This window comes from Glycine soja, unplaced genomic scaffold (assembly GCF_004193775.1).
Source record: "Glycine soja cultivar W05 unplaced genomic scaffold, ASM419377v2 tig00104729_1_pilon, whole genome shotgun sequence".
In the NCBI taxonomy this organism is placed as follows: domain Eukaryota; kingdom Viridiplantae; phylum Streptophyta; class Magnoliopsida; order Fabales; family Fabaceae; genus Glycine; species Glycine soja.
This window is the reverse complement of record NW_021144463.1, coordinates 82,813-99,537: the sequence shown is the minus strand read 5'-3', so window position 1 is coordinate 99,537 and position 16,725 is coordinate 82,813. Positions and strand designations below refer to the sequence as shown.

Genomic DNA, 16,725 nt, shown 5'->3' with positions numbered 1-16,725 from the left:
AAAACTGAAAAACGTACACCAACATTTATTACATAATTTTTAATCAATCAATTGATAACAACCCAATAACTAAGCGATTGATTCGTAGTACAGATATTTCATTTTCTTTCTCAATTTACCTCACAATTTAGTTAGTAACTATATTGTTAAATGGCCCTATAAAATAAAATATAAGTATAACACTATTGGTTCTGTAAAAAAAAAAAAAAAAAGCACACTATTGGATATAGAAATTAATAGAGACATTATTATAAATGGAAAGCTTTTCTTGCTTAAAGGAATGGAATATGTTTTTTAAGGAGTATGTTTTGTTTACTACATTGTGCAAATATGAAAATATATATTTTTATGCACAATGGCTTCTGGAAAAATAGCTTTACTCTTACAGTGACTACTAGCTAATGGTGTCGGTAACATATATAACGTCTTGTCGAAACATAGGAGATGTTATTCAACTACTATGTTGGCGTTAATGAAAGTTCATTCAGCAAGCATGGCTGTCAAAGAAAAATGTATACCCTGCATATGAATATACAGAAATGTTCACCAACAAAAGTTGAATAGAACATTAAGTATAAATTAGTTTTAACAAAAAAATTAATGAAAGTTCATTCAGCCAGCATGGTTGTCGAAGAAAATCTAAAACCCTGCATACGAAGATACACAAATGTTCACATGCAAAACTTGAATAGAACATTGAATTCAAACCATATTTTTCTGTTATAGAACAGGATTATTTTTTATTAGATTTGATCCTTATAGAAATACTATGAACAATAAAATTTGCCTTTCAAATGTTTAATGTATTTAGGACTCAAATTTTAACATTATTGATTAAGATGAAATATTGGCATATTAGTTAATTGATGCCTTTAATGACAATATAAACTAATTTTTTCATAAATTTATATTAAAACATGTTTTTATTATAAAAAAATCCCATGCTAAAGCAAACAAGACATTTGAGTTAAATCATGTTTTGATTGGAAAAATAATTAATTTTCCCTTGAACATATAAAACCGAACAAAATATAAAAACAGGTAACATTTGCATATTATAAAGGAAAATTTGAAGGTAGTATTATTGAGTGAGATTGCTGACAAGAAGGAAGTGGGTACTGGCCAGCATGACAGATAAGTGATGGTTCATCCATTCACATACAAAATTCATATTTTAAAAACATAGTAATAATACTTAGAACATTAGATAAATTAGCATATGATTAATGAGATGGGAAGTGTGTAGTGTAGCGAGACTGAGGAAATAGGTGGGACCCTCATGGTCCATCCTGCACGCAATCACGGACTCCACGGCCCTTACAGCTGGCACGCCGCGTGGGTAAAACTTGTTTTGTACTTGTCTCAGCCACGGGGTAGGATCTGCTGCACCCGGTACTACGCTAAAATACTGTACCCATGATCACGTTAGATCGATTAGAGAAAAAAAATATCTTATTTAATTATTTTAATTTTGGTAATTTATCATTAATTTATTTTGTTTAAATTTTTAATCCAATTCGATCAAATTTAAAGTGGTTTGAATGAATTAAATTTCAATTTTAATCCTACTTTTAACTTTTTTTAGCAAATATTAAATAAAAGGTAAGATATATAATAAAAAAATGACTTAAAATATCAAATATTTTATTTATATGCATATATATAATTAATAATAGAATATTTATGTATATTAACTCCAATAATGACTAAAAACATCCTTAATTATATATATTTTCTATAAATAACTATAAATTATATGATAATTTTAGAAATCTATAAAAAATAAAATAGAAATAATTGATATTGTAAATTTATGAATAAAAATATATTCACATGTATAAATTTGTTTTGAATTGGTTTCTAAAATCAAATTTGAATCTAATAAAAAATTTGATTTTTTAATTTCTTGATTCGTTTAATTTTTATTTTATTCAATTAAGCAATATTAGAATTTCTATTCTTTATACAAAATTACATGAAATTTTAACTAATCCCGTATATGAAGGGGAATACATAAAATATAATTTTATACTCAATTAATTAATTTTGAAGGAACTTGTAACAAAACAAACAAATAAAATCTAAATTCTAATATAAAATGAAAATGAATTAAAAAATTTGACCTAGATTTCAAGATTTTTTTATTTTATGGAATATAAAAAATACATGCCATTTTTATTATTATTATGATATTCCATATTCCAATTCAATTGGATACCAGAAAAAAATAATTCAAAATTGTAAAGAAAAAATATTTTTTACTTTTTTTTTTGAGGATATGAATTCAAGATTGTAAAGAAAATAAATATTTTTTATTATTTTTTTGGAAAATACGATGAATATGATTAGAGTGTGTAATGTGTAATTAAGACTTTTTTATTTTTTAAGCATGCATAGATTGAACTCTAGGTTTTTTTATATTTTTTTAATTCATATAGAATTGGATCAGTTTATGAATATCTTTAATCTGTAGGTTTCTCGCTCCACCGGGTTTTGTTCCCCTACGCTGGGGTAAGGTGGTCGAATTCTGTACCCGCATTTACAAGTGGCGGAGTTAATGATGTTGTACACGTAGGTTGCAGGATGATAACACGTGGCGGATTCGTGTCATTCTCCGACAAGAATTCTGGGAAACAGAGACATGTGGGGTTCCATCAATAATTTAGTGTGTGAGCAGTAAATAGTAATGTGGGAACCGGGTCGACCGGCACGTGCATTAAGTGCAGTGAAGCGGGTCGAACGGAACCGGATCGGTTCGGCTTTGTGCGCTATGCCTTTAAGATGCTGATTACCTGATTGCATGGCCCGGGACGGTGAATGCAAAATTTGGATGAGAATATATATGATTTAGTCTTATATTTGTTCATGTTTTTAAGGAATCATTTTATTACCTTTAAGTAGCCATTTTGCTCAGAATATCTTCTATTTTATATATCCAATTACAAATGTGTAACATTTACCCAGATGCAAAATATGTGGGAACATTTAACCAAGAAAAACCTTATATGTTTATTTGTTTCTATTAAAATTTATATCTCTGGAATATTTACAAATTAGTAAGTATTTGTGTATTGCACTAGTATTCTTAAAAAATAAATAAAAATTAAAATGTGAACTAGGAATATATAAGAAAATTATTTAATATTATAAAACATTATAAACGACTAATTCAATAGGATTTTAAAAACATAAATTCAATATATTTGATTAAAGTTAAATAATTAATAAATTAAAGAATATATATTAAAGTATAAATAAAAATTAAATATAAAATATAAAAATTAATTATATCCATGATTCGTTGACTATTTATTTGTGAATTAATATTAATCAATTATTAATATAAAATATTTAAATTTATTATTATGTATATCAATTAATGAAATTATTAGTTTAATCATATAGCATCTGATTGTCCGTTGAAAAAAAAAACATATACTCTCTCATTTGATGTGATTATAAAATTTGTTTCTCATTCAATAACTTTTTTCCATAAGTGAATAAAAAATGAATATTTGTCATAAAGAGGATAAGCATTCTCAGTATATCATTTCCTAGTAAAAGGTTTTAAAAGAAATGAATATTTTCTAGTATCGACTATCAAGTATATAATTTTATTTTTCAATATTTTCAATTCATGATAAAGTGTGCCATAATGAATATTTACATGATTAAATGGACCTCGATATATTATAAAATTTATAAATGTTTTTATTAAGATATTAATTTACTATTGATGGTATGCAAATTAATTTAAATATATAATTATTAAAAATAATCTCAACTAAACATACTTATGTATAAAGATGAGTTGACACTTGATGCAATTGTTCAAAAGATGTGCGCGTGATGTCATTTGCACATGCCCCTGGATTATTGGATCTTTGCCTTTCATCCCCATTGCTTGAGCCTGACGGTGATAATTCATATATTCATATTGCATAAAATTGAAACTTTACACACATATGATAATCATAATAATTTAGTAAAAACAAATGACAAGCTTTTTAAGAAGTTATTTATTCATATAATAAATTCATACAATATACTAGTATTTTATAATATTTTTTATATTTTTCTTTATCATATCAACTCTTTTATTTTCCCATAAAAAACAAATCAACTGTTTTATTTCATATATATTTCTCTTTTTCTTTTCCTATCTCTCCTTTTATTACATAAATTTTTTAGTTTTTATACAAATTTTTTGTATCAAAACAATTTCTTAATTTTTTAAAATTATATATATATGATTAAAAAAATTGCATAAAGAAATTATCTTATTTTCAAAATAAGAATAGATTTTCAAATGTGGATAATGTTATATACTTTGATGAGATATTGGTAGCATATCAAATTTATAAATATTTAACATTTTTATAAAAGTTATAGATTTTAAAAAAATTATTAGGTACATTTGTTTATTACCTACAATTTAATATTAAATATATTATAGGAATATATTAAAAAAATGTTCAATATAATCAACCTCATCTGAATAGGAAATTATGGTTTCTTATATTATATTATATGTGTCGATATAATGTTGAAAAATACTACATGTGTTGATTCTGATGGCAGAAGTAATAATAATAATAATAATGATATGATTCTGATGGCAGAAATAATAATAATAATAATAATAATAATAATAATAATAATAATAATAATAATAATAGAAAAAAAAAATCATGATTAGAGTTCTCAATTGTATATATAGCCTATATAATCATTCAATCCAAATTCTTTTTTGTGCCCGTAAGAATACGACTGGATCGACCACAATTATGAAATGCACTTGTATCATTCCCAAGAGAGTGAACTTCATCAAAGGACAACGCCTCAAAATTTGTTTTCATTGGAGTCATATGCAACACCAATAATGTCATGTATTTATGGTAACATGTGCTGTTGAGTTCAAAAGTTGAAAGAAAATAAAGAGAGAAAAAAATGAATTGACATGGAACAAGGGTTGAAATAGATTTAAGGGAACTTTACTTGAATGGGTGATGGTGGATGAAGTTCTTCTTGTGGTGTACCAACTTCGAAGGACCACTCGATTTGAGTTATTTGATATCCTAAAGAAAATGTGCTTATTAGGACCTTCAAGGGTGGGGCAAAAATATTGAAAGCTATGTCTCACTCGTCCATTGCCCTTAAAACAAAGTTGGATAAATTTTGACAAAAAGAATTCAATGGAGTCATTAAATTTGAGTTGAAGCCCTCTTGCCCTTTGTTTAATTTGGAACACAAAATGATCCAGAAATAAAGTCAATTCTACTGTTTAAATGATGTCAGTATTCCACCCACCAAAATTACTTTACCCTTGTTTATTTTGTAATATTATTCTATTCACAAAAGAAAAATTTACCTTTATGTTTGTTTCTACATATCAAATCTATGAAAGACGTTCTAACTTCTAACAAATTGTGCCCTTTTATTTTGTCGGCAAGGTCTAGTGGTGATAAACAATCTATTATCTGTAAGTGTCCAAAACATCATAATTTGTTCTTAAAAATTAGAATATTTTGCTTAAAACATGCAGAAACGCACTTGCTAACCTTGTACAAAATAAATTTGATTTGAAATATTTATAACCAGTGAAATCAACATCTTTATTGGCCGTCAAATCAAACAAACGGAAAATCAGACTCTCATAAGTCACACTGGATTTGTTAAAACATAAAAAAAAAAAAAAAAACTTGAACTTCTATACATTTTAGTAAGTTTACTTACTGATTCACTTACCTTTTAAAAAATAACTTTTTACTAAAATAATATGAAAAAATGAAATGACAATAACTTTTTTAAAAAAAATAAACACAGCACCTTAACAATAATTAACCCAGCAATTTAAATGTACTAATAAGTTTCTCATAAATTTTCAAATATTTTTAAAAATTTAAGTAATATTTATTAATAAACATAAATCAAAGATACACAAAAAAATATACATCAAAGAGAATAATAAATAGTTATATTATTAATAATAATAACTATTCTATTATATTCATGCTAAAAAAACTATTCTATTTTATTAAATAAAATAAATTGAGAAGACAAAAAAAATAAATTAAGGGAGAAATTATTAATAAAATTATTAAAATTGAGACACATCATTTGCATTAATATAATGTGTCAAAATATTTAAAAAAATCAAATTAGAATATCATAATTATTTTAAATTTTTGTTTATATAGAAAGGGAAAAAATAATTAGATATAGTGTATTAATATTTAAAATTGAAATTATATTTAAGAAATAGTATTTCGAATAAAAATAAATAAATACCAACCATACAAGAAATAATGTGTGACCTAAGTTTATTTGTTTTCAATCATTTGAAAATTCTCTATAAATCTTGTAAATACTTTGAGTGTGTGTATCTCAACTTAATAAGATGATAATATAGGGTTACTATGTTTCTTTCAAAATGGAGAATGCATGGAAGATTCCTATTCTAGGCTATAGGTAGTGGACATTTGTGGTTAGGAAGAACCATGTGACAAGGGAGGAATGAGGGGATGTGTGAGAGAAGGAAAGAGAAGTATGATGCAATCCTACCCCCAAGGGCATTGGATAGAAGACTCCAAGAAGATTGGACTAGAGATGCAGGAGAAGGCCATAGGGTTCTTATGAACCTTAGGGTAGATTTTGGGTCATTGTGCTAAGTATGAACTCACTTATCTTTGTATATATTAGATTAGCATTTCATTATTTTTGGGTCTATATTTAGGGCTCCATAGTGTAAGGAGGGTACCCTAGAAATGTAGGATTTTTCAGCCCTTGTATTTTAGGACACCTAGACTAGTTTTTGTATTATGGATAGTTTTGTAATTTCACATGCATTAAGTGCACTATTTGATGTGTGTGTGTTGGGAGAGAAATTTAATTGAATTGGGAGAAGCCCAATCCAATTAAATTTTGGACCATCCTAAGGGGGAGGTGAGCATTTGCTTGCTACACCCCATTACCACATCATATAGTCACACTTTGTGCATGTCCTTCATGCTTTACATGCCTCATGACACCTAAGCACACTTAGTGGAGAATCTTGGACTTAATATTGGATTAGTGAGCTGAACCATAGCTAAAATTTACTAATCATAATTAGTGAAATTTTGGCTCCAAATTTGTCTCCACAAATTTAAATTCAAATTCAAGTGAAATTTGAATAGAAATTCAAATTTCCCTCCAATTTTGTGTGACACTTAGGCTATAAATAGAGGCCTTGTGTGTGCATTTTTTCAACTTCGATCATTTGAGAAATTAGACTTCAAAGTTCAGACCTCATTTGAGGCATAAAATTTGTGCCCCCCACTCTCCCTTCCCTCCATTCATCTTATCCTACTTCAAGTTTATCCATGGCCTCCTATGGTGGTGAGCTTGTTCTTGACTCATCTTTTCCTTGAAGTGATGTCTTTAATCACCTTTCCTCCTTGTCCATTCCGCTGCCATTGATCTTCAAGAAGCAAAGAACTCCATTGATGAAGAAAATCCAAGGTCTACAAGTTCTACAAGGAGCTACATCAAATTAAACATAAAAAGAGTAGGGAAACATGCGGGGAGGAAAGGGAAAAACAAAGGGGTGGAATGGAGGAGGAGGGGTGGGTGCAAGTGAAACATAGGAAACATGACAAGCAGCATTTTGTCTCTTTCTACTTCACAAATTTTTTAGAAACGATTCGTAAGGAACAACTTGGTCATATTTTTGGAAGGCACAACAAGGTTAAGGAGATCTTCTAGGCAAAAAAAAGAACTAAATAAGGAAAACAATACGGTTTTGTGCATTTCACGGGGGTGGAAGTTTCAAATTCTCTAGAAAAAGTGCTAGGCAACATACGTATCGATAACTACAAAATCCATGTCAACCTACCGAAGTTCCAGCATAGAGAGCTCTATCAATAGTACCATCACCCTTACAAAGGAAAGAAAAAGGCTTGTCCCATAGGAATGTCTTGTCATGAGACATCTTAGAAAGCTCATCTAACTCAAGAACCTACAACAATGTTAACTATGGCCAAAACAGGTTTTTCCAGAAGAGGACCCCCTATCCTGGGAGACAACAATTTCAAAATATTAGAAGACAATGGAAGAAAAAGGAAGATGTGTACAAGTAGGGGTAATATCCTCGAAAGGGTCAGTGATCACAGTAAAGAAAGAAGCAAACAGTTGGCTACAAGATTGCTTGGTAGGGAGTATTGTCTGACTTGTTGGTGGAGAAGCTAAAAGAGGTTTACACCATGGATAGACTGAGGGAAGTGAATAAAGTATATAAGGGAGGGGGGGAGTTGGTTCTTATATTGGGTCTTAACGAAGATAGAGCACATGAACTAACCAACTCTATAAAGGAGACTTTTTTGTCGATATTCAAATCAATAAATAAGTGGGATGAGAACCAAATGGTAACGAGTAGGCTTGTTAGGGTTAGATGTTATGGAATTCCCCTCATGGCATGAGGAGAAGCTTATTTTCCATGCCTTGTTAGTAGTTTTGGCATCTTGGTGGATACTAATTGATCGAGGCCGTACCCGAATCAAATAAACATGAAAATGCAGTAACTAGGAAGTGATCCTAGGTCGTTTCCCAACGAGCAGTGACACACCAATTGTTCATAATATACTTGCAGTAACAGTAACGATTGGGGGGGGGGGGTTGTTTGTTTTGTGATTAAAGAGTAGAACAAGTAAACTGGAATATGAAACTACTAATATTAAAAACGGGTTGTTTCCTTTGATTCAGAAGCCATTCTTTTATTCTGGGTTATGGAGAATTCGTCCCTAACAGTCAACCACTTAATCCAACCCTATTTCAATTTACTAAGCGAAAATCAACTTAGGGTTGTCAATACGTGATTAGGCACAACATACACCAGTTAGCCCTTCATCCATTAAGCATGAACGCAAGTTAGGCTCAGAGGCAATTAATCGAACACGAAGCGTGCACTGATTAATATTCAGAAATTTGGGATAACTGGTGAAGGGAAAACTGCCAGGAAACCACATTACAAGCGAAACCTCAAAGAGAGTTGGGCTTCGTCCTCAAAAGGAAATAACACCAGAAAATCTAGCCTTCCATGGATTCAAACAGAAAACGCAAATGAAACATGAAGCAGAAACGTAAATGAACAGAAACGTAGATGAACAGAAACGTAAATGAGACGGAAACGTAAATGAAAGTAGAAGAAGAAGCAAGAATGAATTCGTAATTAGAAGCAGAAAACGGAAATTTGCATTAAGAACGAAAATCGTAACAAGGGAACAGAAAAACATGAAAACCTAAAACCCAAACTCTGAATAATGAAAATAACATAACAGAATGCCTTGCACGAATCCCAAGGGAACAGAAAAACATGAAAACCTAAATGAGCCCAAATAATAAAACTGCCTAATTAATTGTAACAAGGGAACAGAAAAACATGAAAACCTAAAACCCAAACTCTGAATAATGAAAATAACATAGACTTGGCAAGATTCTAAAATTGACAATCAACCCACAAACACAAGCACATGAGGATCAAAAGGTCTTTTAAGGTTGTAATGGGGCCAAGGACAAGGTATGGAGAAATATGGAATAAGTGGCTAAATCCCAAAGGAATAGAGGAGCAATGGGGAATAAGTGCATATTAAGAAAATAAAAAGAAGTAAAGATAAAATTTAAACATGAAGAGTAGAACCAAGAGTTTCATCATTCTTGTGCCATTTAAGATCTTATTCACTCAACTTTATTGCTTTTCTTTTTCTTTTTTCGAATTTTTTTTTTACTCTATAGCCTTTGAGAAACAACATTTCATTCAGCATGTCCAACATTTAACCAATATACAATGTACATCAAGTATGGCCCAAAATACATCATGAAGCATAGCCAACAAAACAAGTTATCCAATGAAACAAAAACCCCCCACACTTATTCCCAAAACAATTCCAAAGCTCCAGAATTCCTTAAGGATATGGTGATATCATGGTTTTTCATTTAAGGCTTGTAGTGAGCTTCAAAACAAGGAAAGGGAAACAAGGCTCAAAAGGGCTATCAAAGGAATTAATTCAAGGTAAGTCCATTTGGCTAGAAGCTTATAAGAACAAAATTGCCTCAATCATTTCCAAATATGCATGTGAATTAGGAAGCATCAACAAGAATCAAGCCAAGGCTATTGTGCAAGCAATCAATGGGGCAAAACACACCAAATGATTATGATGATGGATGGCTCAAATTCTCACAAAGGTAAACTCATCACTTTCAAATTGAGCTTTCAAAACTATCATGACATGTAGAGAAGAATCAAGGATTTCAAGTCACAAAATGTCAAGAACTTTTATTTTCAAAACAATTACCCATTTCTTGAACATATCCTATAATTCAAAGAAAAACATGCAAAGTCGTACATGCACACAAAATTGACCCAAAAGATTAAACTAACAATCCAACGAAACTAACAACATTAACAAATTAACAAAACCAACAAAACTAGCAAAACCAAAGAACACTCCCCCCCTACTTAAACAACACATTGTCCTCAATGTAGCGCAATTAAAAGATTAAAAATAATTAAATCATCAAATAGAATCGGACAAGTGTAGTAAAAGCAAAGAAGGAGATAGGAAAAGAAAAACTCCCTAAGTCATGGTGGAGGAAGAGTAGGGTGGAGTAAGGAAGTTTTTTCCACCACTACGTCCACTAGAGAAGGGTTCGTGAGGAATGGCTTAAGTCGATGTCCGTTGACCTTGAAGCTCTTGTTTGTGGAGTCGCTTTTGATCTCAACTGTACCATATGGAAAAACATTAGTAACAACAAAAGGACCAATCCACTTAGACCTCAACTTACCACTCATGAGTCCAAGCCTAGAATTATACAATAACACTTTTTGCCCAACCATGAAGTCCTTTTTAACTATCATGCTATCATGGAACTTCTTGGTCTTTTCTTTGTAGAACTTGGCATTCTCGTAGGCTTCTAGGCGGATTTCATCTAACTCACTCAGTTGCAACTTCCTTTCCTCACCAGCTTGATCCATAGAGAAGTTGCAAGTCTTCACTGCCCAGTATGCTTTGTGCTCAATTTCCACTGGAAGATGACATGCCTTTCCAAAGACAACCCGATAAGGAGACATTCCTATGGGTGCTTTGTAGGCAGTCCGATGTGCCCAGAGAGCATCATCAAGCCTGGTACTCCAATCTTTCCTGCTTGGCTGCACAATCTTCTCTAGAATTCTCTTGATTTCCCTGTTAGAAATTTTTGCCTGTCCATTGATCTGGGGGTGGTATGGTGTGGATACCCTGTGTACCACCCCGTACTTTTTAAGCAGGGCATGCATTGTTCTGTTGCAAAAATGGGTTCCTTGATCACTAACAATTGCTTTAGGTACTCCAAACCTACAGAACAGATTAGACCTGACAAAATCTGCAACAACTTTAGCATCATTAGTTCTAGTGGGTTTGGCTTCCACCCATTTTGAAACATAGTCAACTGCAAGGAGAATGTTAACATAACCAAAAGAGACAGGAAAAGGGCCCATGAAATCTATACCCCAGACATCAAACACCTCACAGAATAGCATAGGTTGCTGAGGCATTTGTTGTCGCCATGTAGGTGTATTTCCTGCTCTCTGACACTGCTCACAAGTGCTACGGATCTTCCACGCATCTTTAAAGATGGTGGGCCAATAAAAGCCACAATCAAGCACTTTGCGAGCTGTCCTTTGAACACCCAGATGATCTCCCGGTGCGGAAGAATGACAAAACTGCAGGACTGAGTCAGTCTCATGATCTGGAATGCACCGTCTAATGACCTGATCACTGCACAATTTACACAAGTAGGGGTCATCCCAAATAAAATGCTTAGCATCACTTTTAATTTTATCTTTTTGGGCCTTTGATGTTAAGGGAGGAAAAACAGAAGCAACTAAATAATTGACAATGTTAGCAAACCAGGGAGTAGAAAGAGAGTCAGAAATACTATACAGTATATACAAATGATCATCCGGGAAATCATCCCGAATAGGTGAATCTGCATCAGATACACGTTCGATCCGACTCAAATGATCAGCAACTAGATTTTGTGCTCCGCTCCTATCACGGATCTCCAAGTCAAACTCTTGGAGCCAGAGCATCCATCGGATCAACCTAGGCTTAGAATCAGCCTTCTTCAACAAGTATTTTAGAGCTGCATGGTCAGTGTAAACAATAATGCGGGTACCAAGCAAATAAGATCGAAATTTTTCAAGAGCAAAAACTATGGCTAGAAGCTCTTTCTCAGTAGTAGTATAATTCGCTTGGGCAGCATCTAAAGTCCTAGAAGCATAATATATCACCCTGGGCAATTTATCAATTTTCTGAGCAAGGACAGCCCCCAATGCATAATTTGATGCATCACACATAAGCTTAAAAGGGGCTGTCCAATCGGGTGCCTGGATGATGGGGGTGGTAGTCAGCGCTCTTTTGAGGCAATCAAAAGCCTCTTTGCATCTGTCATTAAAGTCAAACTCCACCTCCTTTTGCAACAAGTTGGACAGCGGAAGGGCCACTTTGCTAAAATCCCTTATAAAGCGCCTGTAGAACCCTGCATGACCAAGAAAAGATCGCACCTCTCGCACACAAGAGGGGTAAGGCAATTGTGAAATAACAAAATTTTTTGCAGGATCTACTTCAATACCTTTATTGGAAATAATGTGCCCTAAAACTATACCTTGCTCAACCATAAAATGACATTTTTCAAAATTTAGAACAAGGTTAGTTTCAATGCATCTATTTAAAACTTTTTCTAAACTATCCAAACAACCATCAAAAGAGGATCCATATACAGTGAAATCATCCATAAACACCTCTATGCAATTTTCTAAAAAATCACTGAAAATACTAATCATGCACCGTTGGAAGGTACCAGGGGCATTGCACAAGCCGAAAGGCATCCTCCTATAAGCAAAAGTGCCGAAGGGGCAGGTGAATGTGGTTTTTTCCTGATCCTCAGGAGTAATAGTAATTTGCATATAACCAGAAAAACCATCAAGGAAACAGTAGTGAGATTTACCTGCCAGGCGTTCAAGCATCTGATCAATGAATGGCAGGGGAAAATGGTCCTTTTTGGTAACCTGGTTCAGCCTCCTGTAGTCAATGCAGACTCTCCAACTGTTCTGCACCCGAGTAGGAATCAACTCTTCCTTCTCATTTTTTATCACTGTGAGGCCGGTCTTCTTCGGGACTACCTGGACGGGACTCACCCATTGGCTATCGGAGATAGGATAAATGATTTCAGCTTGCAAAAGCTTGGTTATCTCCTTCTTCACTACATCAAGAATCACCGGGTTGAGTCTTCTCTGTGGCTGTCTTATTGGTTTAGCTCCATCCTCTAAATTTATTCGATGCATACATGTGGATGGGCTAATACCAGGAATGTCCGCCAGGGTCCAGCCTATAGCCTTCTTATGCTTCTTGAGGACTAACAACAACTTCTCCTCTTGCTCATCAGCAAGGGAGGCAAATATAATCACTGGAAAACTCTTGCTATCATCCAAGTAAGCGTATTTTAAATTTGATGGCTGAGGCTTCAATTCTGGTGTGGTCGGCTGGACAGTGGTAGAAGGAGATGGTTTCTCAGCCTTTACCTCATAAAGAAAGTCAGAGGTATGTGTACTTCCTGAAACATGGTTAGTCCTATCTGACTCTATAAAATCAATCTCGAGAGGTAAAACACCACCACCAGACATGCAATCAATATCACTCTCATATTCACTCTCAGCATCAAATTCAGACATATGATCAAGTACAATTTCAGACTCAATGCATGAAGAGTGAGAGGCATGCAGATTAGAATAAAGATCAGTCATGTATTCATCAACAACATGGTCAATTATTTCAGCACGAAATACAGAAAGATCTTCAGATGGGTATTTCATAGCATCCATAATATTAAAATGAACAGTTATATCACCAAACTCCATGGATAGTGTGCCTGCATAAACATCTATCTTAGTTCTAGCAGTTTTCATAAAGGGTCTGCCTAGAATGATGGGAACTGATCCTTGAGAAAATCCATCTTCCATATTCAAAATATAAAAATCAACAGGGAAAATCAGTTCACCAACTCTAACTAAGACATCTTCTATGAAACCAACACGGTAGGCAACACTTCTATTAGCTAAATGAATTACCACATCAGTTGACTGTAAGGGACCTAGAGATAGAGAATTAAAAATAGAAAGAGGCATAACACTAATAGAAGCTCCTAGGTCTAGCATGGCATTGTCAAACTTACTATTCCCTATAATACAAGGTATGTTGAATGTACCTGGATCTTTGCATTTTTCAGGAATTTGAGGAACAGATTTACCAATCAATGCGGAGACATTTCTGCCCATGCTAATTTGTTCACTTCCTTTAAGCTTCCGCTTATTAATGCACAACTCCTTCAAGAATTTGGCATATCTTGGAATTTGCTTTATTGCATCCAACAGAGGTATGTTTACCTCTACTTTTCTAAACGTTTCCAAGATCTCTTTCTCTGCCTCTTCCATTTTTTGTTAGAAACTGCTCTTGGAGGGAACTGAAGAGGGGGAATGTGCTGCTTCTGCAAATCAGAATTACCTGTGGAAGAAGATTCACCTGCACAGAAATTGTTAGGTAAATTTTTATCATCACCTTTTTCTGGAGTAGAGTGAAGTTTGGCAGGTTCATTTGCAGATGAGGAAGGTGCTACGGGTTGAGGTCCTTGACACTGCTTTCCCGACCTCAATGAAATGGCACTGACATTTTTGGGATTTTGGACAACTTGAGAAGGCAGCTTGTCAGAATTCTGGGACTGTTGTTGATTCAATTGGGTAGCCAATTGTCCCATCTGATTGGTTAAGCTCTGAATGGAGGCTCTGGTCTCTTGCTGAAATTGCATGTTCTGCATAGTCATTTGCCTCACAAGTTCTTCGAGGGAAGGTTGTGGAGGGGCCTCAACTGTTGGTTGTTTCTGGGGTTGTTGCTGTTGTTGGATTGGTGGAGGAATGTATGGTCTGCTTGGGCCAGCAACATTTTGGAAGGAAGGAGCAGGCTGCTATTGTTGTTGCTGAGGGCTGGACCATCTGAGATTAGGGTGATTCCTCCATCCAGGGTTGTATCTGTTGCTGGAGAGGTCATAATTGTTCTGTTGTGGTTGATTTTGCTGCTGAGGTTGAGGAGGTCTATTGTAAATATTTGCAGCATAAGCTTCAGGCTGCTCAATTGCTCCAGGTTGCTGCATGGAAGGGCAAAGGTCTGTATGGTGGTCAGCAGAGGAGCACAAACCACAAACCCTTGCGATAGGTACATATTTCTGATTCAAGGCCAGCTGGGTTACCAAGTTAACCAATGCATCCAGTTTGCCTTCAAGCTTCTTAGTTTCAGATGATGCAGATGGGCTTGTAGCTACCTCATGCACTCCTCTAATGACTATGGCATCATTTCTGGCGCTAAACTGTTGGGAGTTGGAAGCCATCTTCTTAATTAAATTTCTGGCTTCAGCAGGAGTCATGTCTCCAAGGGCTCCACCACTGGCAGCATCTATCATACTTCTCTCCATATTGTTGAGTCCTTCATAAAAATATTGGAGAAGAAGCTGCTCCGAAATCTAATGGTGAGGGCAAGTGGCACATAGTTCCTTAAATCGCTCCCAGTACTCATACAGGCTCTCTCCACTGAGTTGTCTAATACCTGAGATATCTTTCCTGATGGTTGTGGTCCTGGAAGCAGGGAAATTTTTTTCTAAGAATACTCTCTTAAGGTCATCCCAGCTCGTGATGGACCTTGGAGCAAGATAATACAGCCAGTCCTTTGCCACTCCCTCTAATGAATGAGGAAAAGCCTTCAGAAATATGTGATCCTCTTGGACATCTGGGGGTTTCATGGTGGAGCAGACAATATGAAATTCCTTCAAATGTTTGTGCGGGTCTTCACCTGCAAGGCCATGAAACTTTGGAAGCAAATGAATCAGTCCAGTTTTAAGAACATATGGGACATCCTCATCAGGGTATTGGATGCACAAGCTTTCGTAGGTGAAATCAGGTGCAGCCATTTCCCTTAGAGTCCTCTCACGGGGTGGAGGCTGTGCCATGTTCTCAGAATGTGCAAAATTAGAATGCTCAGAATCAGAATGCTCAAAATTATAATGCTCAAGATCAGGATGTTCAAAATCACCAATAACAGAATGCACAGATTCACCAGTAATGGAATGCTCAGAATGATCAAAAGGTATAAAATGATGCCTAACTAATCTATGAAATGTCCTATCTATCTCAGGATCAAAGGGTTGTAAGTCAGATGGATTGCCTCTAGTTATACACTACATTCAGCATGCACACAACTAGTTGCCTTATCATGTAAATAAAGGTGTAGGTTTGAACTACAGCTACCCTCAAATGATATCCAAATGACTTGAGATTTTGTGAGCAACCTTATAAAATGATGAGAAGATAGCACAAAAAATTTCAGACAAAAATTCAAAGTCTAACTATGAAAGCTAAAAATGGTAAGTTAAGAAAAATAAGTGAATTAAACTTGAAAAATAAAAAACTTTTGACAGAATCGCTTTTTTGGACGATGGAGACCTCAGCCGGCCTATATAATAATTGCGTTTCTGATAACCAGAGCAAAAGTTATGGCCGTTTGAAGTTTTGACAAACACAAAATTTGCTAGTTTTTTGGAACTTTCAAATCTGACCAAACTAAAGGCTCTAGCTATTTTTCCCACAAAATATGGATTAAAAGAAGT

General features: G+C 34.0%; 1 protein-coding gene and 1 non-coding gene across 2 annotated transcripts in view; one reads left to right on the top strand and one right to left on the bottom strand.

Moving 5' to 3' along the window:
- LOC114404601 overlaps positions 1-12,127 on the bottom strand; it is a gene marked incomplete at both ends in the record, with an annotated part of 46,496 nt that extends 34,369 nt beyond the window's left edge. Inside the window, 2 exons of the mRNA XM_028367491.1 lie at positions 10,871-11,629; positions 11,747-12,127. Of these exons, the coding sequence (XP_028223292.1) occupies positions 10,871-11,629; positions 11,747-12,127 (1,140 nt within the window). The remainder of the gene's footprint in view (positions 1-10,870; positions 11,630-11,746) is intronic.
- Positions 12,128-15,583: 3,456 nt separating this feature from the next.
- On the top strand, positions 15,584-15,690 carry LOC114404603. Its single transcript, XR_003665050.1, has one exon. It is a non-coding gene; the product is annotated as a small nucleolar RNA R71 (small nucleolar RNA).
- Positions 15,691-16,725: the final 1,035 nt, after the last annotated feature.